Raw genomic sequence first — 27949 nt, forward strand, 5'->3', positions numbered from 1 at the left:
AAAAAAAAAAAAAAAAAAAAAAAAAAACACACACACACACACACCGTCTGCCCACTCGCTTCTCCTCCAACCTAGACAGCCTCATACAAGTCAGCTCAGTACAGCACCATAGCTACACAGAGGGAGGGCCTGGGTTCAGCTTCCTGGGGTCACTGACAATCCCTGTGTGGCATAGACGTAATGCCAAAGTTCCCACCTGCTCCCAAGGATCAGGAGCTTCAGAGGGAAGCTGAGTTGTGTGAGTCACAGGCTTTTTAACAGGGCCTGTCTTGGTTTGAGCTCTCTCAAGAGCAGAACCTGAGACAAGGATTTGGGTGCAGATCATTTACTGAGGACCCAGAATGCAGGAGTGAGGGAGGGAGGAAGTGGAGAGTGGGGAAGGTGCATTATTGGACAGGTTACTGCTGGGGGCAGCTGGGGCTTGACTTCTCTGGGAACCGTCTAAAGAACTGTGTAGAACACGCCTCAGAAATATCTCATTAAAGGTGAGGGGTTTGGGGCATTCATCTGCTGACTCCTCTCATTCTCCTCTAGTTGAACTTACCTCCTCTTACTTCCTGGTTTGTGTGGACTTATTTGGCCTAAAAGAAACATCTGAGGCAGAAAAACAAGAGCCGGCCAGGTGCGGTGGCTCATGCCTGTAATCCCAGCACTTTGGAAGGCCAAGGCAGGCAGATCACCAGAGGTCAGGCGTTCGAGACCAGCCTGGCCAACATAGTGAAACCATGTCTCTACTAAAAATACAAAAATTAGCTGGGCATAGTGGCACACCATTACACACCTGTAATCCCAGCTACTTGGGAGGCTGAGGCAGGAGAATTGCTTGAACCTGGGAGGTGGGGGGTTGCAGTGGCAGTGAGCCAAGATCGTGCCACTGCACTCCAGCCTGGGTGACAGAACAAAAATCCATCACAAGGAAAAAAAAGAAAAAAGAAAAACAGGAGCCATTGTCCCTTACAGTGGAATGAGTTCCTGCTTGTGGAGCTGTCCACCACTGCTCTGCTGGGATAAGAAATGGGCTGAGGGGATGCGACACAGAACAAACAAATCATCTGCTCTAAGCCCCAGGATGAAGAGGGGCAGGTAGACCCTGGCTAAATCAGGGTCTGGCAGGAGGACATAATGGAGACCCAGAGGGTGCATCAGCGAAGGCCGAGTGAAGATCAGGGTGCAGAGATCCAAAGGAGCCTGGAGCACCCAAACCTTGAACTGCACAAGCTGCAGGCGTCAGCAGTAGATGCCAGCCCAGTATTCAGGAATTGGGACCAGCCCATCCAGCATTCTGCTTTCAAGCGAAGGTGCAGAGCAGGCCATCTGCAGCGGGGCCCAGGGAGGACCCAGAGGCCTCCCCGTGATCCTGAGCACCAGCCTCACTTGCCACCACCAGAGTAAGGTACAACCTCTCCCAAAGATGCATCTTAAAAAGAGCTGAGCAGGAAGGAAGAACTCTGAGAGAGGGTTTGCATAAGAAGACCAGAGGGACAATTTAGATTATTGCATAAGACTTCTTTTACCAGACTAATATTCAGATATTTTTCCCCTCTGCTATCCAGGACATAAGAATTTACAGAGGAAGATCCAATGAGATATAGAGAAATAAGGAAGTCTAAGTGAGGTCTACCCCTGGGCTGCCGCCACCTCTTCACACGTCTGGTGTATCAGCATGGCAGGCCAGCTGGACATCTGCTTGACAGGTGAAAAAAGACCCTCTTGGGAGAGAATTTGCATTCTAAGGAAAGAAGAAAACAAGTGGTAACAAGGCTTGAGTTGGCAGAAGGCTAATGAGATTGTCACTCAACTCTGCTCCCAATCTGGTCCCCTGGACACACAGGAGTGGGCTCCTGGGAAGAAGAAGGGGCTCTAGGTTACAACTGAAGGGGCTGTTTTGTAACCCTCCAGGTATTCTGAGACCCAAGCAACCATGTTTTGGGAACCCTCCTGCTGAGTAATACTTAAGGGACCAACCCTCCACTGTTCACCTTCTCTATTTCAAGAGCTTGTTATGTTGACAACACTACCTAGAAAGAGATAGCTTGATTGCCAAAATGGTCACAAGTACTGGCTCCCAGCACACATGATATTTGCAATGTGACGCTGCAGTTCCTCCAATAAGGAAGTGGAGTCTACTTCTCCACCTTGAATCTGCGCTGACAGTGTGGCTCGCTTTGGCCAATAGAAGGAGGCAGAAGTCATGTTGTGCCTTTTCAGAGCCTGGGCCTCAAGAAACCTTGCATTCTCCCACTCCTTCTATTGGAACATTGCCTCTACCATTGAACAAGCCTGAGCTAGCTGGTTGGAGGATGAGAGACCACATGGCCCAGAGCCAAGTGGGCCCAGCTGTCCCAGCCAAAGCCCCAGACAAGTGAAAGAGCCCAACCAAGATCTGTCAAGTCCCATACCCAAATCCAGAGCTGACCACCAATGCATGAGGGAGCCCAGCTGAGTCTAGCCCAAATAGCCAGCTGATAAAAAGCATAAACAAAATAGATGGTTGTCACTTTAAGCCACTAAGGTTTGGCATAGTTTGTTTTATAGCAGTAGTGAACTGTTAAAGAACTTAAAAGGATCCTGCAGTCAAGGTTGACACGACCAGGGTATTGAGCAGACACAAGTCTGAAGTCCCCTGGATTTGCTTATGAGCTTGTGCAAGGTACCTCTAGGAATTTGTCCCCACTGCCAGCCCTGTGCCCCTGCCCTTGCCCCCCACCACCAAAGCAGCATGAGAGGTATTTTCAAATGGCTCAAGTCTGAGTGAGTTGGTGACATTTAGATTTATGGCTGTTAATGTGACTCCATTTGTTCTCATAAACTTGAGAGACCTAGGGAAATTTGAGTAACAAAGATTTTGTCACTGAACTCTACAAGTTTATCTTTCATGGGGCAGGACTATCTTAATTAAAAGAGTTCATTTTATCCACCACTAAGAAATTTCCATAGCATTTAAAATATTTATATGACATAGTGTCTGGATCCATCCTTGCAGATGGGAGAGCGGATTGAAGCTCTGGCTCAGCTGATATCTAAGTAGGCTCATGTCCACATGTCTCAGGCCCCAGACAGGAGACCTATCTTACTGGGCTTTCCCTCCTCAGTTAAAACACAAACAGGTGCTGGTAAGAGAAAAAAAGAAAAGAAAAGGACCTAAAGTACATAACCTAAACTTACTCATTTCCACCTTTTGTCTTTTTCAACAAGAAGTATTTGATAGACAGCCTCAAGGCTAAACTCTCTCTTGGCCACCTTCCTGCTAAACAAAGTGCTTATGAACAATTTGGTAACTGAACCATGTTTCAAATTGGTGGGATATGTCATATAATTTTCCTAGGAATCCATTCAAGTTTTTTTTAACCCCAGGGTTACATTCCACCAAAGCTCCCCTTCCGTTTTTGGAAGGAAATACCAATTACTTGGTGGGAAAAATGTTACCCTATCAATACAAATTGAATACACATTCAAAATTATAGATATTGATTATATATATATATATATAACCATGGTGAAACTATACAATCTGTGTTTGGCATAGGAAAGGCCGGACTACCACCACACCCACCACGCACACACACATGCACACACACAACTCTATTGTTCAGAGCTTTCCAATGAGCCAGAAAGAGACTTCTTGCTGACATTTGAGAAAGACTTTGTCTTGGATAGATGATAATTGGGACCAAGAATTTTCTCATGAATTCAGAAACTTAATGAAAAAAAATTATCTATAAACAATTACTCCAAGAAAAGTTACAGGCCAGGTGCAGTGGCTCACACCTGTCATCCCAGCACCTTGGGAGGCCAAAGCACACAGATCATTTGAGTCCAGAAGTTTGAGACCAGCCTGGGCAACATGGCAAAAACCCATCTCTACAAAAAAAATTTTAAAATTAGCTGGGCATGGTGGCGCATGACTGCACTACTTGGGAGGCTGAGATGGGAAGATCACTTGAGCCCAGGTGGTCAAGGCTGCAGTAAGCCAGATGATGCCACTGCACTCCAGCCTGGGCAACAGAGCGAGAGCCTGTCCAAAAAAAAAAAAAAAAAATCAAGCAAGCACAAAAGAAAGAAAGAAAGAAGACAACAAAAAGAAAAAAAAGAGAAATTACAAGTGTACCAGAAAAGAATCACAAGACAAGGGAAAGGAGAAATATAAGCTACCAGGACTCAGGAAAAGAAGTGAAAGAGAAGAATAAAACTATCACAGAAATGAAAGATCCAATGAAGGAGCAAAATGCTATGAAAATTCAGCTAGAAGCCTGGAAGGTACATTTCAGAAAAATGAATGCAGTAACATGAAGAATAACAGTGAATTTTAAGATGAGAAGAAATAATAGATATAGAACAAATACAGAAGAAAGTCAACATATGTATAATTGGCATTCAAATATACACACTAAAAAAAACTTTCCTAAACTAAAAATGTGAATTTATAGATTGAAAGACCATACTACATTCTGGGAAAATGGATATAGTTTTTTCTAAACTATACCCAATGTATGTTTACACCCAAATGTATGTTCCTTGAGATATGAGGATGGGGATTTTTGTCCTTTTTTGCTTATTGCTGTGTTCCCAATGCTTAAAATAATGCCCCCAATGAACATTCACTAAATGAATTGCTAAAGGAACAGATTAACCAATACCAACATATCCTATTAATATTGCCATGCTTCAAAGATAAAGAGTTTCTTGTTACTCAGTAGAAAGATCAGATCATCCATTAAAAAATAACACCATGTATTTGCTATTGTGAATAGTCCTACAAGGGCCAAGTGTGGTAGCTCACACTTGTAATCTCAGAACTCTGGGAGGCCAAGACTGGAGGATCACTTGAGCCCAGGAGTTCGAAACCAGCCTGAGCAACATAGTGAGACCCCAAATCTACAAAAAAATGTAGAAATTTTAGAAAATATGCTGTGATGAACATATACACCATGGAATACTATGCAGCCATAAAAAAGAACTAGATCATGTCCTTTGCAGCAACATGGATGGAGCTGTAGGCCATTATCCTAAGTGAACTAACATAGTAACAGAAAATCATATACTGTTGTTCTCACTTAAGTGGGAGCTAAACATTGAGTACTGGGGCCTACCTGAGGGTGGAGGGTGGGAGGGAGGTGAGGATCATAAAAAATTCCTATCAGGTACAATGCTTATTATCTGGGTAATGAAATAATCTGTATACCAAACCCCTGTGACACTCAATTTACCCATATAACAAACCTACACGTGTACCCCTGAACTTAAAGCTAAAAAAATCAGATTGACTACTAACATCAGCACAGCAAGATTCAAAGCTAGAATACAATGAAACAATCTTGTGCCACATATGCTACTATGGTGTCCCCAGAGAAAGAGAACATGATTCAGGAACTTCATATCAACCCAAACTGTAGTCCAAATATAGAACATGCATATATTTTCAAAACTACAAAAAATCAGCTACCTTGAAGAAAATACAGAAAGACCAAGTTTAGTAAACAAATGAGAAACAGAAGCAAAAACACCAATAATGAGCACTGAATACATTTGTGTTTCGGGATTACAATTAAAACAACTATTGGAATTATGGTTGCAAAACAAAACAAATGTTATAAACCATTATAAAGCCGAAACTGTAAAAACCAGTGAAGGTAAGAATGTGTTAAGTATCTTGATTTTCTCATTTTTTTGTAGTTGAAGGCCAAGAAAAGATACGTTTAAAGTCTGTAGCCCAGCTATTAGGGATACAAATAAGTGTGAAGTTATACAAGAACCCTCTAGAGAGAGGCTGTTGGCCAGGGGTAGCATCTGCTTCTTTGGTGGTCTTGGAGCTTGAGAGTGTTGATGTCATTTGGTGCGTGGGGACCAAAGATAATGAGCGAACTGTAAAATGCTTGACTGTCTTGGACAAAGACGATTTTTCTCATACAAACACTCACAGTGTCCCTACGGAGCAGTAAAGCAGTAGAACTAATAATAGCAATAACCAGCCCAAATTGAATGGAGGAGAGAAGAGAGAGGATTTGGGAGAAAGTGGTTTTGTCATTACTCTTGGTGAAGAGTCAATTGATTATATCCTAAGAAATGTAGGATTGAATAAATTATATACAAATATGAGTGTTCTTTTGTACGATTTGACTTCCTTTTGTTCCATGTGCATATATTAACTAGTCAAAAAAAAAAATAGTTAAGCCAAGGCGAGAGGATTGCTTAAGGCCAGGACTTTGAGATCAGCCTGGGCAACACAGAGAGACCCCATCTCTACAAAAAATTAAAAAAAAAAAATTAGACAAACATGGTGGCTTGCCCCTGCCATCCCAGCTACTCAGGAGGCTGAGGTGGGAGGCTCACTTAAGCCTGAAAGGTGGAGGCTTCAGTGAGCTGGAATTGCACCACTGCACTCCAGCCTGGGTGACACAGTGTGATCCCAGCTTGAAAAAAACGGTTAAAAAGTAAAGATCCTAGGGGCCGGGAAGAGGGTCAGGGGGAAGGCAGGTAGGGAGAGGTGAGCTGGGGAAGCAAGTAATTTAGATGCTAGAGGGGATGGATCCTGAGAGTGTCCAGCATGCTGCCCTCTCTCTAGGGTTATATCTAGAAGGATGGGAGTGGACAATAAGACCCTCAGATTTCATATGAGTTTGGGATCTGAAGGTAGAGACCTGCCCCACTTCCCATCAGTCATCTGGAGTAACATGGTACCCATGGCATAGGGCTGCCCAGGCATCTTTGGCAGCAGAGGGACCTAAGTAGACCCAGAGAGCTTCTAGGGGTTGCAGGATGTTATAGGAGAGCAGCTAACATTTCCCATAACCCTGAGAAGGGCATGGAAGTCAGATGGGAGAAAGCTGGGGAACTGAGGGCATCTCATAGTTGGAAGAAGGGGACTCATGAGTCTTGCCAGGGACCACATGGAAGCTCAAACATCTTGGGAGTAGCCAGGGAGGAAGGATGCTGTGCCCAGAACCATGACGACACCCATGTTCCATCAGCCCACCACCACCAAAACAGAGATGAGACCCTGGCGAGAAGGTGGGAATGGGACTGCAGAAAGGAACATTTCAGAAGTAAGTGAATTTTAACTTAAAATGACCACATTTCTCAGAAATTGACCAGCATGGTTTTTGCTGCCAGCCAAATGGAGGTTCAAAGTAGACATTAAATTTATATATATATGTGTATATATATGTGTATATATATATGTGTATATATATGTGTATATATGTATATATATGTGTGTATATATGTGTATATATATATGTGTGTATATATGTGTATATATATGTGTATATATATATGTGTGTGTATATATGTATATATATATGTGTGTATATATGTGTATATATATATGTGTGTATATATGTGTATATATATGTGTATATATATATGTGTGTATATATATGTGTGTGTGTGTGTGTGTGTATATATATATATATGTATATATAATTTTTTTTTTTTTTGAGACGGGGTCTCGCTCTGTAACCCAGGCTGGAGTGTAGTGGCACGATCTCAGCTCACTGCAACCTCCGCCTCCTGGGTTTAAGCTATTCTCCTGCCTTGGCCTCCTGAGCTCCTGGGATTACAGGCGCCCACCACCATGCCCGCCTAATTTTTGTATTTTTAGTAGAGACAGGGTTTCACCATGTTGGCCAGGATGGTCTCGATCTCCTGACCTCGTGATTCACCCACCTCGGCCTCCCAAAGTGCTGGGATTACAGGCATGAGCCACTGCACCCTGCCTAAATTATATTTTTTTAAAAAGCTTCAGATGCTCTGTGTGGAAGTTAAAGGTGGAGACCAGCGATGTAATACAGTCACTACAAAGAAGCCCCTAGGAAGACAGGACTCGGTGTAGAAGAGAACTCCCTCGCAGCAGGAGTGACATCTGGGTCAGGTCTTAAGGGTGAGATGGGGAAGGACATTCTAGGCAGAAGCAGCAGCAAGTTCAAAGCCATGAGGAGCCTGGCTCAACCAGAGAACAGCGTGTGGTCCAGTGTGGCTGGAACAGAAGGTGGGAGGTGAGAGGTGTTTCATGTTCCACTTATGCAGCCAAGAAACATTATTCAAGACAAGTCAAATTCCCTGATTCCTGTCATGTTTCAGGGACACAGCTCACCTTCCCCTCTGTGTGTACTTGGTCCAAACTGCAGGGCCAGACGGGGAGCCAACGCCACCTCTCATGGCGATGCAGAGCCGGCTGAGAGGAGCCAGCTGGGAGAAGTTTCTTGGAGGACAGACATGCTTCCTGGGCCAAGAAATATCAGGAAGAAGCCAAGGAGGGGAGGGCTGGACAGCACAGCCAGCAAGACTGGTCCATTGACCCGTTTCCAGCCTGTCATGACATGCCTGAGACGCTGACCCTCCGCCCAGAGCTGGCCAAATCTCTGCAGATGCAAAGCCAACTCCCAGGGCTTTACCACTTTGAGACTTTGATCGCCCATCCTTCCTGCCCCTGGCCCAGCCCACCCTCCTCCGTGCACAGAGATGAACGTTCAGCATGTTCTCTCCCACACTTGACCTAATCGCTTTGCTATGGAGCCTTCCCGGACCCAGCAAGCAGCCCCACGCCTTCCTGCTGTGCTCTGATTGAGAACAGGCCCAAGCTATCCAGGCCTTCCGACAACATTAACCTCTTCCTCCCCAGACCTAGGCAACCAGGAATGGTGGGGAGGAGAGCCTTGAAGCAGATAAGTGACTCAACAGAGAATGTAATTACGATATCCAGTTGATTGGCTCTTGTCCTGAAGGAATGATGACACCATACCCAGGCAAGCAGGGAGGAGATGGGCATAAGATGAGATGGGAGAGGCCATATCATGCCTTGTATTGCAGGCCACGATGAGGAGCTGGGGGTTTTGTTCATATTGCAATAGGATGCCCTTGAATCATGGATTTATTATAGGAGTTAGACCTTATGTCCTTGTGGGAAAAGCTGGTGAGGTAACACCTATAGGGATCACGGGAAGATCAGAAAGATGTCACAGGGGAAATGATGAAAAAAAATCTATGGAAGGCTGTTCTTTGTGTGTAGTGGTAAACCTGGGTCAGCCAGGGCAGGCTACAAAGAAAAGCTTGACACAAAGTGGGAAAAATCAAACATGAATGGAGACCCAGGAAGCCACAGCAAAACCCATGAGGACAAATTGGATCCTGTCTGTCTTTCATACATCTGGGGTGACCTACAGAAGACGTCTGTGGGATGGGCGCGGGTGGCTGACGCCTGTAATCCCAACACTTTGGGAGAGCAAGACAGGAGGACTGCTTGAACCCAAATGTTCAAGACCAGCCTGGTCAACATGGAGAAACCCAATCTCTACAAAAAATACAAAAAGTAGCCGGGCATGCTGTTGTGTGCCAGTAGTCCCAGCTACTCAGGAGGCTGAGAAGTGAGAAGATTGTTTGAGCCCAAGAGGTCGAGGCTGCAGTGAGCTATGATTGTACCACTGCACTCCAGCCTGGGCAATAGAGTGAGACCCTGTATCCAAAAAATTAAAAAATTTTAAAAACCCTCAGAGCTGCACATGTAGGAGGTCCAGTGTGAGGAGCAGGAGCTGTCGGTCTGACTGGCCTCAGGCAGATGAGGCCATGGGGATGGGGACAGATGCAGCTGTAGTGGCATCTAGAGCCTGCACCCATCTTCCAAATGTAACAGCTGCTGCTGCTGTCTGTCTCTTTCCAAATCTTGCACAAATTACTCCTGTGGCCAGCCCTGACCTGGACACACAAAGGGGAGGGAATTCTGGGAGATACGACTCCAGCTTAGCTTGGTTGACACAGTACAAGCTACTGCAGAGTCGAAAACAGAGACGGAGTAGAGAATAAATTGAGAGCTTTCTGTAATTCTGGTTTTGTTTAGGGTTACAAACACATTTGTATAAACTTAGGATTGTTTCTGAATGTGGTTTTGAGAAATTTTATTTGTAGGAGTGATGGCACAGGATTTCTTTGTTCCCAATTTTTTTTTTTTGCATTTTTTCCTTTACTTGATAAGTGCATTTGCCTTCTGTTTTTCTTTTTGAGATCTACACACTTAAACCCTTTAATGGCTGTATCGTTAGAAGTGCTTGATCTTAAAAAATTGATCTTAAAAAAATTGCAATGGGATGCCATTGAAATCCTTTAAACTAGGACAAGATGCAATTGAATTTACAATAAAAATATCACAGTGGCTGCCATTTATACAATGGAGTGGCAAGGGGCAAAATTAAAACATGTAAACTGGTTAAAAGATTACTATGGAAGTTAAGAAACAAAACTGTGGTCATTTGGACTACAGGTGTGGATCAGTCAGCTATTGCCACAATATTGCTGTGTAACAAAGAAGCCCCTTAAAACAATGATAATTGGTAGGGAGCAGTTGGGGTAACTCTATTTCCTGCTGCAGCTCTGCCCTGTATGTCTGTCATTTGCCAGGCCCCAGAGGCTAGCCAGAGCATGTTCTCTTGATGATGGCTGAGGTGCAAGACAGCAAGCCCTGCCACACAAGCACATTTCAAGTCTTTGTGACAGCTCACTGGCTGAAGTCAGCCAACGTGGCCAAGCCCAAGGTCAAGACATATGGAAGAACATACCACCTCTAGTGGGAGGGGCTGCAAAGTCACATGGCAAAGGATATGGACTCAGGGTGAGTGAAGAACTGATAAAAGTGATGCGATCTACTATCGGGGTAACAGTGGATGTGCAGAGACAAGGATAGACTCAGGAGGTGGTTGCAAGAAAAACCCACAACATGTGGTGATAGATTGAGTATGGAAAATGACAGAGAAGAAGGAATCACTCTGACAGCCAGGCTTCGAGAGAGGCTGATGGGGCTGGAGAAGAAGCATCTTTGGTGGAGAGGGATGGCAATGTTTCCAATTTGAGAGGCATCCCATGGTGGCTTCAGATGAGCAGAGGGGCCTCAGTTCTGGAACTTGGAAACAAAGTCCAGGTAAAGGTTTAGAATAGTCATTGGTTTGTCAAAGCCTACAAAGTGCTTTGTGAAGTATTTGCTTGTGGCAATAACTTGTGACACCACAGGAGATCTGTCCTCCTTTCCCCAGCCCCACACCCTGCCATGGACCTCTGAAGACACCAGACCCCATGTGATTAAGTTCAAGGGGCGTCATGCTGCCATGTGAGAAGATGATTCTCACTCAGGATCAGAGAGGCTGAAAGGAGATTCTGCATTTGGGTGGAGAGAGGGTTTTTGCTATTTCATTTTGAGAAAATTATTTTTAGAAGCTTCAGAGTAATGGGCAACTTCTTCTTATCTCCACTCTTAGGAGGAGACATCTGTGAAATTCAGTGGTAATTGTGGTGTGTGTCATAGTTCCTTCAAATGCAGACACTGAGATACAGACTTGAGTGCAAGCTGTAGAGCTGGAAGGTGCACGGTAGGGAAGTGAAGGACCCCCACATGGGGTGTGTGGAGGAGGTTACCATTGTGGGACACTGGGAGGGTGCAGTCCCACTGGGAACTCTGGGAAAGTGTAGAGCATGGTTCTGCTACCCCACTTGAGGGAATAAGGAGCTGACACTGATCCCTTCAATCATGAGTTGAGGGCTGCCCTGTGGGCATTATCCCCTGGCACTTCCTGTTTGTTCAAAATGTTCCCATGAGCAGCTTTAGTCAGGTGAGTGCTGACAGGAGGTGGGTGGACACTGCCAGCATCTCCCACAGCGGGGAAAGAGGTCATCCTGTCCATCACACAGAGAGCACGAAAAGGTACCCTCCGAACTGCAATGCGGCCAGAGCCACAGGTGTTGGGAGGAGGGACAATAGTGATCACTTCCAGAGTTTCTGGGAGCCATGGGTTCTCCCTGGGATGGCCTGATGTAGAGGCACCTTAAGAGAGCATTCCAGGGATGCATGTGGATTGTTCACCTAGGGTGAGATTGACAGGGGGGTGGAATGTGACTTCAGTTCTGGGGGAAGTGCCCCACTCAAGAATGCAGGTTCTTTGGCCCTCCCAGATGAGAGAGGCAGCCTAAGTGGCCCTGAGGTGAGAGAAAAGGCCACTCGGACATCAGTAGCCACACAATTACTGATGTGTGTGTTCCTGCCTCTCCCACTTCTGGGGTACACCTGCCTTCAGTTGAGCAAACTCCCATGATGCCCAAGCCTTAAGCAGAGGAAAAGCAAGATGTACAGATACTTGAGGCCAAAATCTGTCAGTGTTAGAAACTGTTCTCTGCAGCTGCAGGGGAATGCAGGTGGGCCAGGGGGACAGAGAACAGGAATCTGAATGCACAGTCAGACAGGGCCATGGAACACCCCCCCACCCCTAGGCACCATACTGTGGCCCCATGCTCTATGGGGCTGGTGAGCCTGGAGTGAGGGGGAGGAAATTAGTGGGTGGGGTGTGGCGGTGGAACTGTACCAAACAGATCCTGAGCAGGACTGGAAGCCCGCTACCAAAATGCCTGTGCTGGGGAAGACCAAAGGAAAATTCTAATGAGTTCTCAACATCAAGAGAAGAGCAATCATAAAACAAATGTTTCATTTTTGAAACATTCAATTTGTGCTTCTGCTACCTCGGATGAGAGTACGAACCATGGCCATGGGGAGAGTGGGCAGCCTGAAGACAAAAAAGACCTGAGGTAGGGCCTGCTAGTTGGGGGTGGGAGCTTCCCTTTAAAACCTTTTGTAATTTCCCCCACCTGTAGGATTACGTCCTGAAGGTTCATCACAGCTGATGTCTTAATCTGGCTTCACCCAACAGCAGCCCCTGCGTATTATCTATTGCTACAGAACAAATTACTGCAAAAGTTTGCAGCTTAAAACAATAATAAACACTCATTATTTCATATAGTTATTGGGGGTTATGGATTTGGGAGCAGCTCAGCTGAGTGGTTCAGGCTCAGGGGCTCTCACTGGGTTGTTATCAGGATGTCAGCTGGAGCTGCAATCATCTGAAGGCTTGACTGGGGCTGGTGAATCCACTTCTAAGATGGCTCAGGCACATGGCTATTGTCAGAGGGCCTTGGTTCTGTCCCTTGATAGGCATGCTTGCATGCATCCATGGCATGATTCAAAAGAACAAGGTGGAGATTTGTAAAGTCTTTCATGACCTAGCCTTGGAAGACACACATCACAGCTACTGTAGTCTATTCCTTAGAAGCAGTCACTAAATCTGCACATACTCAAGGGGAGGGAAATTAGTTCCATCTATTGAAGGGAGGAGTGTCAAAGAATTTGTGAATGTATTTTCAAATCACCACACCTTGAGACAAGAATTTGGGTGCACATGGTTTATTTGGGAGATAATCCTAGGAAGTACCAATAAGGGAGTGGGGAAGTGAAACAGTGGAGGGAGGAAGGTCCATCCATGGTGCTATAATGAGGTTCCCCCTGTGGGCAACTGCAGCTCAGTCCTGTAGGTCCTCTGAGATACTGTGTGGAACATTCCTCTGAATCATCCTATCGGAGGGTAGAAGGCTGGGGCATTTTCCCACTAAGTCCCACCTTGCACTGTTAAGATTAAGTTCCTGCCTCCCTCACTTCCAGGATATACCTGCTGTCAGTTGAGGAAACTCCCATGATACCCAAACCTTAAGCAGAGGAAAAGCAAGATGTACAGATGCTTGAGGCAGGAAGCTGTCAGTGTGCCGGAAACTGTCCTCCTTTGCAGCTGCAGGGGAATGCAGGTGGGCCAGGGGTGTAGAGAACGGGGAGAGAACATCATCTGCTGCGGCCTACAAGGCAGCCCGTTAGCCAGCCCTTGCTGGAGGCTCCATTTTCATTACTTACTTCTCTCTGTTCACATTGTATGCACCAACAAGGCTGAAGTGCTTGTTGCTCCCTGCACCCGCTCTGCTGTTTTATGCTTCCTTGACTTTGCTCGGTCAGCTGTCAGACCCCAGCATGAACAAAAAATTAGAAGAGTTCCTAGAAAGAGTTGAGAACAGCACCAAAAAAAAAAATTTCTGGAACTAAAAAATTTAGTTTTATCATGAATATTTACATACACACAGTAAAACATATAATAGACCTCCATATGCCATCAGCCAGATTTAACAGCCATAAAGATTTTGCCACACATGCTTCATCAACTTCTTGTTGTATCTCAGTATTTTTTTCCATTAACCTTTAAAACTGTGATAAAGGTCGTCGCGGCACCGGTGGGAGCTAGGCGCGGGGCTCGGACTGCGGCCGGCGGGCGGACAGGCGGAGGCGGTCTCGCATCGGCGGCGACGGAGGGCTCAGGCGTCGTCGTTTGGGTGGGGGGCCGCTGAACTGACAAGCGACATTTCAGCTCCTTTCACCCGCCGGAACCCATCAGCTGGGGCCTCTCAGCCGGCGTTACCATGACCAAGGCCGGTAGCAAGGGCGGGAACCTCCGCGACAAGCTGGACGGCAACGAACTAGACCTGAGCCTCAGCGACCTGAATGAGGTCCCGGTGAAGGAGCTGGCTGCCCTTCCAAAGGCCACCATCCCGGATCTGTCTTGTAATAAACTGACTACTCTACCGTCGGATTTCTGTGGCCTCACACACCTGGTGAAGCTAGACCTGAGTAAGAACAAGCTGCAGCAGCTGCCGGCAGACTTCGGCCGTCTGGTCAACCTCCAGCACCTGGATCTCCTCAACAACAGGCTGATCACCTTGCCTGTCAGCTTTGCTCAGCTCAAGAACCTGAAGTGGTTGGACCTGAAGGATAACCTCCTGGATCCTGTCCTGGCCAAGGTGGCAGGTGACTGCTTGGATGAGAAGCAGTGTAAGCAGTGTGCAAACAAGGTGTTACAGCACAGGAAGGCCGTGCAGGCAGATCAGGAGCGGGAGAGGCAGCGGCGGCTGGAAGTAGAACGTGAGGCAGAGAAGAAGCGTGAGGCTAAGCAGCGAGCTAAGGAAGCTCAGGAGCGGGAACTGCGGAAGCGGGAGAAGGCGGAAGAGAAGGAGCGCCGGAGAAAGGAGTATGATGCCCTCAAAGCAGCCAAGCGGGAGCAGGAGAAGAAACCTAAGAAGGAAGCAAATCAGGCCCCGAAATCTAAGTCTGGCTCCCGTCCCTGCAAGCCACCACCCCGGAAGCACACTCGTTCCTGGGCTGTGCTGAAGCTGCTGCTGCTGCTGCTGCTGCTATTTGGTGTGGCGGGAGGGCTGGTTGCTTGTCGGGTGACAGAGCTGCAGCAGCAGCCCCTCTGCACCAGCGTGAACACCATCTATGACAATGCGGTCCAGGGTCTACGCCGCCATGAGATCCTCCAGTGGGTCCTCCAGACCGACTCTCAGCAGTGAGCTTGTCCCCAGCACCTGCTGCCTCCCAGCCTTGGAGTTTGGATTCCTATGGAATTGGGTTCTGCTGGACACAACCTCTTTGTAGCATCAGACCTACCTGCCATCATCAAATGGCTGCAGATTGGTACATGAGACCTCCTCTTTGTAGGACTTCTTCATTCCTTAGTCAGGGTTCCCTGGTGGAATGAGGAGAAATGGGAGGTGGTGGGGGGGAGTGGGGGGCAGTTACCTGCATGCCTAAAGGAGTAGGCTTGGGGGTGGGGAGAGAGAAAGCATAGCCTTTTCTAGTTGTTATACAAAGCTGTGTAAAGGCAAGGCTCGTTTCTACTAAATGGTCAGCTGTCACTACATTTATACTTTTGTATGCCACAAACCCTTTCTTTCATTCCTCCCTGGGAATCAGGGTAGATCAGGAGGAGGTTTTTGGGGACTAGAACACCACACTCAGTAAATCCAGTCTAAACTGGGAGGTAGGGGTATTCCTGTTATCTTCAGGACCTCAGAGATGTAAGCATTTTAGCAGCCACACAAAATCTCTGGCTATGAAAGGGACTTCATGACCATCCAGTCCAATATAACACTTGCCGACGGAGAAACTGAGGTCTTCCATGACTTGCCTGGTCTCGCAGCTAGTTTGAGGCAAAACTGGATTCCCACTCTGGTATTCTTTCTTCCCTTTACATCATTTTCCCTCATTTATAATGTCCTGAGAGACTAGAACTCACACCAGAATTGATTATTCCTCAGGCAAAGCATAGACTCTTTCATGGTAGACAGATTTCATGACTCAGAGATAGAACTCTCTTGCTATCATCCGGTCATGGGCAGCTCCTGTGGAGTACTGCCCAACTTATGTGGCTTCCATAAAATGGCAGCAGTCCAGGCTCCTTGCCTCAATTTTAGAGCATTAACTCCCTAATTGCCAGTAAGCAAGGAGGTGGATCTCTGCAAACCTACTCTGTCTATGACAGCTGTAGTTGTACTTGGTGTGACTAAATACCTCAAAGGCAACCTGCTTTTGCAGGTTTTGAAGTGTCAGCTTCATAAGACACTGAGGTTTAGAATTGTTTGATTCTAGACCATAACTGAAGGGAATAAATGGAAACAGGAAATGAAGGGAAACAAGTAGCATCATGGAGCTGAAAAGTGGTGCATCACCCAATGGCTAGCACAAACAAGGATCGCACTGTCCATTCTCTTGTCTGCTAGATTAAGCATTTTCTTGCCTCTTTTGCTTCATCTTTTCACAACAGCTGGATAGAAGGATCAGAAATGACTGTGTCATGGTGCTCATTCACTGCAAACTCCCAGTTGCAAGCTCCTTGGCTCTCCCGGAGGGAACAAGAATCTCATAGTTCAGAGACAGAGAGGGCCTTTTAGCCCTAATGACCTTTTGGATGAGACTGCCACTGATGACTGTCCTGATATTGGAAGAAAGGACTTTGTTAATCTTCTCCCCCATAGCTCTGCTGCGTAGGTCTACACCTTACTCAGAATCACTACACATTCCTTTAGTCTTCCTCCAAGCTCCAGAGCCATTGGTACAAATGCTTTATTGAAACTAAATACATAATACACACAATGAGATGAAGACAATATAGAAGTCCGCATAGTCATCATAATCCCGTTCCTTGGCCGGTTGAGGCAGCTCAGTGGCTGAGCCCAGTCAAGCCAACCCGCAGCTTCACTCACGACTTCAAGATTTGATGCTAATTCTTTTGGATTTCTACAGTTATTAAATAAGTGTCTGAGAAAAAAAAAACAACTGTGATAAAATGCACATAATTTTTCCATCTTAACCATTTTTAAGTTTATAGTTCAGTGGTGTGAAACACATTCATAATGTTGTCATCACTATCCAGCTCTAGAACTCTTTCATATTGTAAAACTGAAACTCTGTCCCCATTAAGCAATAACTCTCGGTGGGGCGCGGTGGCTCATGCTTGTAATCCCAGCACTTTGGGAGGTCGAGGTGGGTGGATCACCAGGTCAGGAGTTCGAGACCAGCCTGGCCAACACAGTGAAACCCCGTCTCTACTAAATACAAAATTAGCTGGGCATGCTGGCAGGCGCCTGTAATCCCAGTTACTTGGGAGGCTGAGGCAGGAGAATCACTTGAACCTGGAAGGCAGAGGTTGCAGTGAGTTGAGATCGCACCACTGCAGTCCAGCCTGGGAGACAGAGCTAGACTCCATCTCAAAAAAACAAAACAAAACAAACAAACAAACAAACAAAAAACTCTCCATCTCCCCCCTGCTCCCATCCCCTAGCAACAGCCATTCTACTTTCTATGATTCTGACTACTCTAAGTACCTCATATAATTGGAGTTATATAATATTTGTCTTTTTGCAACTGGTTTATTTCACTTAGCATAATGTCCTCAAGGTACAACACAGATAAATGTACTATAGGTCAGAATTTCCTCTCTTTTTAAGATTGAGTGGTGTTCCATTGTATATTTATACAACAATTTGCTTATCCATTCATCCATAGGTTGAATGGATTTGCTTATTCATTCAACCCATGAACACCTGGGTTGCTTCCATTTTTTTAACTTGTGAATAATGCTGTTGCAAACATCAGTGCACAAATATCTTTGGGACCCTGCTTTCAGTTCTTTTGGGTATGTACGCAGAAATGGGATTGATGAATCATATAGTAATTTTTTTTGAGACAGTCTTGCTCTGTTGCCCAGGCTGGAGTGCAATGGCGCAATCTCAGCTCACTGCAACCTCTGCCTCCCGGGTTCAAGTGATACTCCTGCCTCAGCCTCCTGAGTAGTTGAGATTACAGGTGCACACCACTCTCCCAGCTAATTTTTGTATTTTTAGTAGAGACAGGGTTTCACCATGTTGGCCAGGCTGGTCTCGAACTCCTGATCTTGTGATTCACCTGCCTCAGCCTCCCAAATCATCTGGTAATTCAATTACTATTTTTTTGAGGAACCACCATACTGTTTTTCTTTTTCTTTTTTTTTTTTTTTTTTTTTTGAGATGGAGTCTCGCTCTGTCACCCAGGCTGGAGTGCAGTGGCGTGATCTCGGCTCACTGCAAGCTCCGCCTCCTGAGTTCACACCATTCTCCTGCCTCAGCCTCCCCAGCAGCTGGGACTACAGGTGCCCACCACCACGCCCGGCTAATTTTTTGTATTTTTTAGTAGAGACGGGGTTTCACTGTGTTAGCCAGGATAGTCTCGATCTCCTGACCTCGTGATCCACCCGCCTCAGCCTCCCAAAGTGCTGGGATTGCAGGTGTGAGCCCGCGCCGGCTACCATACTGTTTTTCATAGTGATATACCATTTTACATTCTCACCAACCGAGCACAAGGATTCCAATGTCTCCACTTCCTCACCAACATTTATTATTAATATTTTCCATTTTTTTGATAGTAGCCATCCTAATGGGCATAAAATGATACCTCATTATTGTTTTGATTTGTAGTTCCCCAATGATTACTGAGGTTGGACATCTTTTCATTGCTTATTGGTCAATTGTGTATGGTATTGATTCTTTGAAGAAATGTCTATTCAAGTCCTTTGCTCATTTTTGAATTGTGTTGTTTGTTTTTGTTGTTGTTATTAGGGGTTTTCTAAATGTTCTGGATAGTAATCCCTTATCAGATATATGATTTGCAAATATTTTCTCCCATTCTGTGGGTTGGCTATTTACTCTGATATTATCTTTTGATGCACAATTTAAAAAATTTGTATACAGTCCAATTTTGTCATGAAGATTTTGCCCTATGCTTTCTTTTATGAGTTTTATAGTTTTAGATCTTACATGTAGGTCTTTGGTCCATAATGAGTTAATTTTTGTATATGGTGTTTGGTAAGGGTTCAACTTATTCTTTTGTATATGGATATCTAGTTTTTCAGCATCATTTGATGAAAAGACAGTCTTTTCTTCTAATAAATGGTCAAAATAAAAACCATTTGACTGGCCAGGCATGGTGGTTCACGCCTGTAATCCCAGCACTTTGGGAGGCTAGGCGGGTGGATCACCTTGAGGTCAGGAGTTGGAGACCAACTTGGCCAACATGATGAAACCCCATCTCTACTAAAAATACATAAATTAGCTGGATGTGGTGGTGGCTGCCTGTAATCCCAGCTACTCGGGAGGCTGAGGCAGGAGAATAGCTTGAACCTGGGAAGCAGAGGTTGCAGTGAGCCAAGATCATGCCACTGCACTCCAGCCTGGGTGACAGAGCAAAACTCTGTCTCAGGGGGAAAAAAAAAAAAAAACAACAACCACCATTTGACCACATGTGTGAGAGTTTATTTCTGGGCTCTCTATTCTATAACATTGGTCTGTCTATGTGTCTCTATGATAGCACCACACTGTTTTGATTACTGTAGCTTTGTTCAACTATGTATTTTAAAGCAAATTTCAGACACCATGTCAAATCACCCCTACATATTTCAATGCACATCTCTTAAAAATATGCACGTGCTCTCATCTAACCACAATTTGACACATGCTTTATCTATCCACCTTTTTTTTTTTTTACTTTGTGAAAGTATTTTAAATATAATTCTTTTTCTTTCTTCGGTTTTTTTTTTTTTTTTTTTCGAGATGGAGTCTGCCTCTGTTGCCCAGGCTAGAGTACAGTGGCACGATCTCGGCTCAACTGCAACCTCTGCCTCCCAGGTTCAAGCAATTATCCTGCTTCAGCCTCCCAAGTAGCTGGGATTACCATGTCTGGTTAATTTTTGTATTTTTAGTAGAGACGGGGTTTCGCCATGTTGGCCAGGCTAGTCTTGAACTCCTGACCTCAAGTGTTCTGCCTGCCTCGGCCTCCCAAAGTGCTGAGATTACAGGCATGAGCCACTATGCCCAGACTTTTAAAGAGAATTCTTTAAGCACAATTATCAAAATGTAATTTTTTATGGCACAGGATCCCTGCATACAAATGTAACTTTTAAATCAAAATATTTGGTTGATGAATTAAAGGAAAGGATGGCCAACACAGGAAGCTAACAGACAGTGGAATAACAAGTACTGATTTTAAAAAATAAATAAAAAATAAAACAGCAAACTAAGAATCTTTTCTACTAGGCTAAGATATCACTGACATGTCAGAGAAAAAAAAGTTATGGACACGAGAAATATCAGAATGTATTGTACCCGAGAATGAAATCTCACAGAAAAGAACTGTCTAAAAACAAATGACTCAGCCTGGACACCGTGGCTCAGGCCTATAATCCCAGCACTTTGGGATGCAAAGGCAGGTGGATTGCCTAAGACCAGGACTTCAAGACCAGCCTGGGGAGCATGGCAAAACCTCATCTCTACGCAACATATTAATACAAAAATTAGCTGGGTGTGGTGGTATATGCCTGTAGTCCCAGCCATTTGGGAGGCTAAGGTAGGAGAATCCCTTGAACCTGGGAGGTCAAGGCTGCAGTGAGCTGTGATCATGCCACTACACTCCAGCCTGGGTGACAGAGCAAGGCCCATCTCAAGAAAAGGAAGGAAGGAAGGAAGGAAGGAAGGAAGGAAGGAAGGAAGGAAGGAAGGAAGGAAGGAAGGAAGGGCGGGCGGGCAGGCAGCGGAGGGAGAGGGGGAGGGAAAGAAGGGGAGGGAAGGAAGGGGAAAAAACCAAATGACTCAAAACAGAGATATCAAGTTGAGAAAGTGTAAATAAAAGAAGAAAAAGTGGTGAGCAATAGACCTTTCAAAACATGTCGTGAAATCTAACGGGATAATACACTGTATAAAATTGTGTAGTATAAGCACACAGAATTTATAGATAGAAGAAAGAATACAAGAGAGATTCAAATAATCAGCTGAAATGAAGGTATTAACTTATCTCTGCAAAATTTAGGAGTTATGCCAGACACAGTGGCTCACGCCTGTAATCCTAGCACTTTGGGAGGTTGAGGCAGGCCGATTGCTTGAGCCCAGGAGTTTGAGACCAGCCTGGGCAATATGGTGAAACCCCATCTTTACAAAAGATACAAAAATTAGCCGGATGTGGTGGTGCATGCCTGTAGTCCCAGTAACAGGGAGGCTGAAGTGGGAGAATCACCCGAGCCTGGGAGGTTGAGGACTATTTGCCAAGATCCAATATGGATTTGCCTTATTGTAACAGAGACAGATAGATAGATTAGTGGAACAACCAATCATAAATATAAATTCCAGAAGCATAAAACACTTAAATGTAAAATATTAAATGATAAAAATCAAGAATGAAGTATCGGACTACACATACAACCTAGGGATGGAGAAATTATCTAAACCAAAACAGGAAACCCACTTGCTCTGCAGATCCAGATAGTTAACTAAGCATTTATAAAAGCTTTTTATGTATTATGGATATTCAAATCTTTATCTGTATTGCAAATATTTTTTCCCAAATTTATTTTTGTGTTGACTTTTCTTTAATTATTTCTTGCCAAGAAATAGCAATAGACAAATAAATTTGGGAAAGAAATATTTGCAATACAGATTAAGAGTTAAATACCCTTAATACACAAATAACTCTCACAAAATAAAAGATAACCTAAAAGACAAATGGCAGATGACCTGTGCAGCAAACCACCATGGCACATGTTTACTATGAAACAAATCTACACAACCTGCACGTGTACCCCTGAACTTAAAATAAAAGTTGAAGGAAAAAAAAGAAAAAGAAAAATGGTAAAGAATATGAATAGAAAATCCACAGAAGGGCAAATTGAAATGGCTGAGAAATAGAAAAGGACTACTTGAACACATTCGCGATCAAGGAAAGACAACTTCAAGGAAATACCACTTAAGGTACCATGAAATATATTTATTAGACTGACAAAATTTAAAACATAACAGCATTATTGACAGAGATGAAGGAGTGTGGAATCAGGTAAGGTACTTTCATACTTTCTGGTGGAAATGTAAATTATTATACTTTTTTGGAAAGCAATCTGGTAACAACATCCCTTAAAATTTAAAATATCTGGCCCGGCGTGGTGGCTCACACCTATAATCCCAGCACTTTGGGAGGCCGAGTTGGGCGGATCACCTGAGATCAGGAGTTCAAGACCAGCCTGGCCAACATGGTGAAACCCTGTCTCTATTAAAAATACAAAAATTAGCTGGGCGCAGTGGCATGTGCCTGTAATCCCAGCTACTCGGGAGGCTGAGACAGGAGAATTGCTTGAGCCCGGGAGGCGGAGGTTGCAGTGAGCCAAGATTGCGCCATTGCACTCCAGCCTGGGCGACAGAGCAATATTCCATCTCAAAAAGGAAAAAAAAAAAGAAAAATGAAAAATACCCATGCTATTTAGCCCAGCAATACTACTCTTGGGAATGTATTTTATCATTTGTTTAAACCTAGATAAAACAATGTTTGTTATAGCTATATGTGATGGCTAAAAACTAAGAATACGAATATCTCTCAACTTTGAATAAGCAATGGTGAATCCACAGCATGGAATATTGTGAAATCATCAGGAAAATTAATTAGAGTGGTACCAGCTAAATTGTAGGGATTTCCACAAGATATTGCTCAGTAAACAATGCAAGATGCAGAAAAGCGTATAGGAGAGCAAACAATGACAAAACATGAAGGAATATATGTGTGTGGTGTATATGTGTGCGTACATGTAGAATAGCTAGCTAGCTAGATGTTGATGTGGTTATGAGCATAAAGAAATGTGTGAATGATACCAAGCCTATTGCTCACATGGACCAAGGCAGGAGGATGGGCAGAAGGAGAGGGGGATGGCAGAGGAGAAGCAAACAGAAGAGATGAAAAAAAGCTGCACTAAAAAGGAATCCATGTGCATAAGATCTTCGTTATGTTAAATTGTATCTTGATGCATAAAATATGAGATCTGTATCTTCCCATTGGCAGAAATGCCCCCACCATATTGTCAAGTGAAAAAAGCAAGTGGCAGTGTAGTATGCTTCTATTTATAAGTGATACGAATTGGGATTTTGAGGCTCACAGTGCCTCAAAGGGGTTGGAAGTTTGGAGCGGCAATGGAGGAAGAGTCTTCTTGTCGTTCTGCTGGGGGATGTGTCTGGAGACAGCCTGGTCCAGTTAAGGCAAGGGCTGCCTTGGTATGTGTGTAGGTTGGGGGAGGTGTGGGGGTGGTCATTGTAGACTTCAGGGTACAGCTCAGAGGCAGATGCCTAAATTCCACCATCTGAGTCATTCCTTCAGTCTGAACCTGTGGTTCCAAGCCTGGTTTTATTTTTCCCAAGGATGGAAGGTTCTGGAAGACTTTGTCTACTAAATCATGTCATTTGTTAGGCAAAACCTTTCCCATCCTGGACAAAAGGTGGCAATACGTATGAGGTGGCTTCAACACTCTCATATTTATACTGAGATATATTTGGCTGCAAATGTTATTTTAATGTCAAGCACAATGTGAGGAAGTACAAGTTTTCATATTAGTTTTAGAGAAGCACAGAGGGTTTCCCATTTCTTAACTTGTGATACAGATTGAGTGTCCTTTATTTAAAATGTGTTGGACCCGAAGTGTTTTGGATTTTGGATTTTTTTTCAGATTTTGGAATATTTGCATTGTACTTACTGGTTGAGCGTCCCTAATCTGAAAATCTGAAATCCCAAATCTGGTATGCTTGGTCTCAATGGTCTCTCATGCTCATGCTTTGAGTATGTCATCAGTGCTCAAAATGTTTCAGACTTCAGAGCATTTCAGGTTTTGAATTTTTGGATTAGGGATACTCAACCTGTATCAGCAAATACAGGCATGTGTTGACTAACAACAGGGATACGTTTTGAGAAATGTGTTGTTAGGCGATTTTGTTGAGTGAACATCATAGAATGTTCTTACACAAACCTAGATAGTATAGCCTATTACACACCTAGGCTACAGACCTACACATCATGTTACTGTAATGAATGCTGCAGGCCGGGGTCCCCAACCCCTGGGCCGCAGACTGGTACCAGCCCATGGCCTGTTAGGACTGGGCCACATAACAGGAGGTGAGTGGCAGGCGAGGGAGCATTACTGCCTGAGCTCCGCCCCGTCAGATCAGCAGTACATTAGATTCTCATAGGAGCATGAACCCTATTGTGAACTGCTTGTGCAAGGGATCTAGGCCGTGGCTCCTTATAAGAATCTGACTAATGTCTGATGATCTGAGGTGGAGCAGTTTCATCCTGAAACCATCCATCCTCCCACCCCCCAAATCCATGGAAAAAATTGTCTTCCACGAAACTGGTCCCTGGTGCCAAACAGGTTGGGGACCGCTGCAGTAGGCAATTGTAACACAGTGGGAAGTATGTTTTTTTTTTTACTTTTTTTTTAAGACGGGGTCTTGCTTTGTCACCCAGGCTGGACTGTAGTGGCGGGATCTTGGCTCACTGCAGCCTCAACCTCCCAGACTCAGGTGATCCTCCCACCTCAGCCTCCCGAATAGCTGGGACCACAGGCATGCACCACCATGCCCAGCTAATTTTTCAATTTTTTGTAGAGATCAGTTGTTTTTTGCTTTTCCTGACTTATCACAGACTTTTGTAAAATATTTTTAAAAATAAACTATGGAATTAAAGATAATGTTGGGCATGGTTGCTCATGTTGGTAATCTCAGCGCTTTGGGAGGCTGAAGTGGGCAGATCGCTTGGGCTAAGGAGTTCAAGACCAGCCTGGGCAACATGGAGAAATCCTATCTCTACTAAAAAAAAAAAAAAAAAAAAAAAAAAATAGCCAGGCATGGTGGTATGTGCCTGCAATCCCAGCTACCAGGGAGACTGAGGTGAGAGGATTACCAGAGCCCAGGTCAAGGCTGCAGCAGGCTGAGATTGCGCCACTGCACTCCAGCCTAGGCAATGGAGTAAGAACCTATCTCAAAAAGAAAAAAAAAAAAAAAAAGCAAAAAATAAGCCCAGGTATTTTAGTATCACAGTCAGCACACATAAAATGACTGTCAAATTGCTTAGAAACTTTTATAAAGTTGCTAAGACTCCATTTCTGAACATATATTATGGCAGTCTTTAACAGTCCAAGACCACACTTGGGAACACCAGTGTTATAAACAGGACGTATCAGGATTTTGGTTTGACATTTAATCTGACAATCATTTAACTAATGAGTTTGGTTCATTTATAGTTATTGGTACATTTGGGCCTGGACATATAGGACATATAGACATATAGACATATAGGACATATAGGACATATAGACATATAAGACATATAGGACATATAGAACTCACATCTATATGTCCTCTTTCGAACACCATAACAATAGGGCCTCCAATTACACTGTAATATTATGGATATTTCTTTTTTCTTTCCTGTGGTCCTGGCTTATTTCCAGTGACCAGGCTTACCAAGATATGTATTGCTCACCTTCCCTTCAGTTATCTCCTACAGCACTTCCTAGGTTTGTTTCTCTTTAAGTATTTTACCCAAAAATATTAAAATGCGGGCATTCAAGTGGCTAGACATAAAATTCTAAGTTCAAAGTTCTTTTCCTTCAGTTCTTAAAAAATGCTGCTGAAAAATCCAATGCTGATTGGATCAGAGCTCTTGAGGTTTTGATTCTGTTCATTCTCTCTGGAAGCTTTCAGAATGTTGTCTTTGTTCATCTTAAATTTTACTACCCAGTAATGAAAATGAAATGCACTACATTAAAGAGATGTATCAACATAAAAGTATCTCATAACACTGAACAAAGCATGACAACACATATCTCATTCCTTTTACATCATGTTCAAAACCATGCAAAACTTAATAGATTACTTGGGGGTGCTGTTATGTGGCAAAATTGTGAAGGAAAGGATAAATTCAAAATTTAGGGTAGCAGCTCTCTTGATGAGGATGAAGATGCAGTAGGAGAAGGGTCCAGAAGGGCGGGGTGTCTGAAGCACTGTTAATATGCCGCGGTCAGAGCTGGGGGTGGAAACATGGGTACTCTTTATTTTTTAAATACCTTACAAAATCTTTTGCATGTACCTAACTTCAGGTCAAATAATCCCCCTTGTGACGGACTCACCAGCAGCGGTTCATAGGTCAGGATATTGGGAATGGTGGCAGCTGGCTGCAGGTCTTGCAGGAGCGGCTGCAGTGGTCAGTCATAGCTCAAGGGGCCAGAGAAGAACCACTGGTGGAGATGGGAATAGAGTAGTTCTAGGTTTGCCCTAAACCAGGGGTGTCCAATCTTTTGGCTTCCCTAGGCCACATTGGAATAACTGTCTTGGGCCTCACATGAAATACACTAACATCAGCTGAGAAGCCAAAAAAAAAAAAAAAAAAAAAAAAAAATTCGGCCAGGCATGTTAGCTCATGCCTGTAATCCTAGCACTTTGGGAGGCCGAGGCAGGTGAATCACCTGAGGTCAGGAGTTTGAGACCAGCCTGAACAACATGGTCAAACCCCATCTCTACTAAATACAAAAAATTAGCCGGGCATGGTGGCGCATGCCTGTAATCCCAGCTACTTGGGAGGCTGAGGCAGGAGAATTGCTTGAACCCAGGAGGCGGAGGTTGCAGTGAGACAAGATTGTGCAATTGCAGTCCAGCCTGGGCAACAAGAGCAAAACTCCGTCTCAAGAAAAAAAAAAAAAATCACAAAAAATCTCAATATTTTAAGAAAGTTGAAGAATTTGTGTTGGGCAACTTTCAAAGCCATCCTGGGTCGCTGTGGCCTGCGGGCTGTGGGTTGCACAAGCTTGCTCTAAGTGAAAAAACACATCTCATCACCTCTGGACTCATCATCATACCCACCAGGGAGCCACGCTGTGGACAGAATGGAGCTGCTCTCAGTCCCCCACAGCTCAGCATCTCCTGACCCAGTCTGAATACTCAGCCTGAAAGTGGGCATGGCTGGTGAGACCCTCTCTGGTCACCACTCCCAAAATGTCTTCCACCTCCAGATGTGTTACTGTAATAACAGGCTCAGAATTTCACCCCCTAAGTCCAACATGGGCGCACTCTCTAACTTTCTGAGGCCTCTGAGACTTCCTCCTTCCACATCCTCGCAAGAGTCCTGCCCACATCTCTGGTTCTCTGGGAACGAGGACTGATTGTCCCTTTCCTGTAGCTTTCACTGATCAGTCTGCTAGGCACCTGACAATGATAACGCTCATGAACTTGTTGAATTGAATTTCTTATCCATTGATTTCCTCCCCTAAGTGATGACTTTTAATTAATTACCATCGGCTTTCTGTACCTGAGGCTTCCGTATCCTTGGATTCAACCGAGGATTGAAAATAAAAAACAATAAAAACAACACAATAAAAATAAAAACATAGAAACAATACAGTATAACAAGTATTACATAGCCTTTATATTGTATTTGATATTATAAGTCATCTAGAGATGATTTAAAGAATACAGGAAGATATGCATAGATTATATCCAAATACTACACCATTTTATGTTTTTGAGACAGTCTTACTCTGTCACCTAGCTTGGGGTGCAGTAGTACAAACATGGCTCACTGCAGCCTTGAACTCCTGGGCTCAAGCAATCCTTCCACCTCAGCCTCCTAAGTAGCTGGGACCACAGGCGTGCACCACCATGTGTGCCTAATTTTTTTTAGAGAAGTGGGGGTCTCACTATGTTGCCTAGGCTGGTCTCGAATTCCTGGCCTCAAGCGATTCTCCCGCCTTGGCCTCTCAAAGTGCTGAGATTACAGGGGTGAGCCGCTGTGCCTGACCCACTATGCCATTTTATATCAGGGACTTGAGTAGTCTCGGATTTTGGTATCCAAGGAGGTCTTGGAACCAATCCCCCACAGATTCTGAGGGACGACTCTTTTCTTAAAGAGTAGCCCAAGAAGGAGGCACGTGAAGAGCAAAAC

General features: G+C 44.5%; 1 protein-coding gene across 1 annotated transcript; it reads left to right on the top strand.

The window, feature by feature from the left end:
• The first annotated feature begins 14083 nt into the window (after positions 1-14083).
• LOC116461254 (leucine-rich repeat-containing protein 59-like) lies at positions 14084-16269 on the top strand. The gene has a single exon (XM_032754031.2). It carries the CDS (start codon positions 14266-14268, stop codon positions 15190-15192), a length of 927 nt encoding a protein of 308 aa, XP_032609922.1. The 5' UTR covers positions 14084-14265; the 3' UTR covers positions 15193-16269.
• Positions 16270-27949: the final 11680 nt, after the last annotated feature.

This window comes from Hylobates moloch, unplaced genomic scaffold (genome assembly GCF_009828535.3).
Source record: "Hylobates moloch isolate HMO894 unplaced genomic scaffold, HMol_V3 SCAFFOLD_21, whole genome shotgun sequence".
Classification (NCBI taxonomy): domain Eukaryota; kingdom Metazoa; phylum Chordata; class Mammalia; order Primates; family Hylobatidae; genus Hylobates; species Hylobates moloch.

What these genes read in the sequence shown, in the direction of transcription:
- LOC116461254 (XM_032754031.2), top strand. Translation starts at nt 14,266, where the DNA reads ATGACCAAGGCCGGTAGCAAGGGCGGGAACCTCCGCGACAAGCTGGAC.